General features: G+C 53.1%; 1 protein-coding gene across 2 annotated transcripts in view; it reads left to right on the top strand.

Moving 5' to 3' along the window:
• The window catches only part of RPTOR (regulatory associated protein of MTOR complex 1), a 319,730-nt gene that overhangs the window by 236,018 nt on the left and 80,869 nt on the right, over nucleotides 1–2,843 (top strand). For both annotated transcript variants that reach the window (XM_003786071.3, XM_023511133.1), the window contains one exon: nucleotides 629–730. In XM_003786071.3, coding sequence (XP_003786119.1) covers nucleotides 629–730 — 102 coding nt within the window. The remainder of the gene's footprint in view (nucleotides 1–628; nucleotides 731–2,843) is intronic.

The following is a 2,843-nucleotide window of genomic DNA, read 5'->3' as shown; positions in this document are numbered from 1 at the left end:
CCAGACCACCCTGGGCCTGCTCCCCATCTCCCCTGGGAAGTGCACCTCCTGGCCCTGCTCATTGTTCTCCTTCCATCTGCAACCAAGTCCCTGCAGTGAACCGTGGGTGCTGGGGTCCCCAGACTGCTCTTACTGGTCCCAGTGACCTCTGAGCTGCTGAGCCTGTCGTGGCTAGCTCTGGGTCTACTACCTATATCGTCCCTCTTGAAACACATGGCTCCAGTGTCCAGGCCCCTCACATACCCTCCTCTCCATGGCTATGCCTGCACGACCCCTCCTCAGACTCCACCTCATCTCCTTGGCTCCCTTCTCTTCTCACTTAACTTAGAAAAGCTTTATGTGCCATTGACTCCTAAATGTATGTGTTTGGCCCAGCCTTGGTCCCTGGAGGCTGGCTCCCAACGTGCTCCTCCCCTAGCTTCCCCAGCTCTGTGTGGTGGCACTGACCTTGCCCAGGCCACAGGCCTCGGAGCAGCCCTCAACCTTTTTCCTCCCTCACCCCATCTGTTCTAGTCACCAACTCTGTGGACTCTCACGGTATTCCTAGAGTGAGTGCACTGTTCACCTACACTACCCCCACCCTCGCACCACACGCCCGCCCCTAACAGCCTCCTCTGCTTGTCCACAGCACAGCCCGTTCTTTGCAGAGCAGCTGACAGCATTCCAGGTGTGGCTCACCATGGGCGTGGAGAACCGGAATCCCCCTGAGCAGCTGCCCATCGTCTTGCAGGTGAGGGTTGCTGAGGTCTCCCGTGGGGAGGAAGCCCCCACCCAGTACCCAGGACATGTGGAAGTGCAGGCCTTGGCCCTGCCACAGTCGGGGCATGAGTCACTGCAGCTGCTTTGTCCCTGAAGGGCTGCTCTGCTAACATCACTGCATCCCCTGCTCAGGGTGCGCTGGGTATGTTTGCAGCAGCCTCGCTGCTCTCCAGTCTGCACTCAGGAGGAAGTGAGAAGCTGCTGCAGCCCCTCTACCCTGGCACGGCTCAGGGCACATCACAGGTCATGATGAGCTCATGGCGCAGCACGCTGTGCCCAGTCTTCCTCTTCAGGGGCTTGTCATTGTGGCTGCTGTGAGGAGAGGCCCTCTCAGGGCATGCCATTCAAGCTCCTGTATGTCCTGTTCACGGGCTGGGAGATCACTGCCATCGTCCTGCCATCTGATTTTGTGATTAGTGGGATAGGAGGATCTAGAGGGTGTCATGGGAGGTAAACTTAGGGAGATTTTATAAAATTTTTGCTTGAGTGAATGTGTATTTGTGGGGCAGATGTGTGGGTTGGTCGACATCATAGGTGTTTACAAACCACTGGTCAGTGCAGCCATCAAGGTCTGATACCTCACTTCAGATGCTGAGCGCAGTTTCTAGTAATTGGGGGTGCTGGATTTGCAGGGAGCTGTGAATGCCTACGGGGCTGCAGGAGGGGGGGAGCCCCACCCCATCTGTGCATATGGCTGAGGATCCCTAAGTGTGAGGGACTCATGCCTCAGCTGGGCCGCTGCATCCTGCAAGCAGGCAGGGCAGGCTCTCCACCTGCCCCAGAGAGCTGATTAGGTCACTTTGTGTCCATAAAGCTCGGGTATATGTCTCTTCATCCACCTACCCAGGGACACTAGCCCCCTCCTTCCAGGAGGGCTGGTACTTCCTCTATGAAGGCTGTGGCCCACACTGCGCAGGGTGGGCATCAGTCTTCACTAGCCAAACCTCACTCCTGCTCAGAGATCATTTCCAAGACAGAAGAGCAGTTTATCTCCATCAGGGCCGCAAAATGCACCAGCCTCCCTTCTGCTGTACAGTTCACTTAGTCGCTGGGGCAGCTGGTAGCTAGTGTCCAGTTGCAACAGGACACCAAGAATCTCAGTCAGCAAAAGAGGGGTGGAGAAAATAAGTATCTGTAAATGTGAGAACGTTAACAGCAGCCTGTGCTTGCTGGTGGTGGTGAGAAGGTGAGCAGCAGTGCAGCCCTGTGCCATTTCCCCAGATGTTTTTGATGCTTTTTGGCTGTGGCTTTTCTAACATTATAAAAGAATTGCAAAAATTATTTCCTTTTTCTGTTGTGTGCTTCCAGATTAGCTTAAGTCATGAGATTGCAAGGTGAGCGGTAAACAAATAAACTAGTTTTCAAAGCAAAATATGTAATGATAACAGCTATGAGACAAAGCCAGGCAGGTGGCAGCACTGATGCTTTCTGTTTACTCAAGTAGGAAGGAGGAAGGAGGCTGTGTGTCAATGGCAGGTGGCAGGTGGGATTTTGGCTGGCAGAGGCTTGGGCTGCCTGATTGTTCAACAATGGACGGTGTAAAATTGGTCCTCTTCTAAGCAGGGCCACGGTGCCAGGCCTGCTGTGTCCAGTTCTTCTGTGTTTGTGAGCAGGCTTCTATTGCCTCTGTCCAGTAGTGTTCCATTTACAGTCCACACTCCCTCAGGGAGAGAAGTCCTCCCAGAAACAACTTTCTAATTTCAGGAAAGGAAATTAGAAATCCTGCAGAAACAAAATGAGGCATTTTCTTCATCATTAGAGAGGGTCTGTGTCAGGATGTGCCCAGCCTGGATCCGCAGAGGAACCTTTATTTAACCAGAAAATAAGGAAGAAACAAAATGCAAAGGCACGAGAGCTTCATCTGGTCTGGTCCGCAGTAGCTCCTTCCTCAGTTTGGTTAACTTCCTCTTGCCTTTTCTTAAGAATCTTTATTTTTATAGTCAAACTTGGACCCCATAAACCATACATTACTCTCTGCTGCCTTGGGGACGGACAGTGTTCCCTACAGACTCCCCCGTAATCCCTGCATTACCCTCCGCTGCCTTGGGGACGGACAGTGTTCCCTACAGACTCCCCCGTAATCC

The sequence above is a fragment of the Otolemur garnettii genome, unplaced genomic scaffold (genome assembly GCF_000181295.1).
Source record: "Otolemur garnettii isolate 467f Iridium unplaced genomic scaffold, OtoGar3 scaffold00018, whole genome shotgun sequence".
NCBI classification, from domain to species: Eukaryota; Metazoa; Chordata; class Mammalia; order Primates; family Galagidae; genus Otolemur; species Otolemur garnettii.
This window is presented reverse-complemented; position numbering and strand designations above follow the sequence as displayed.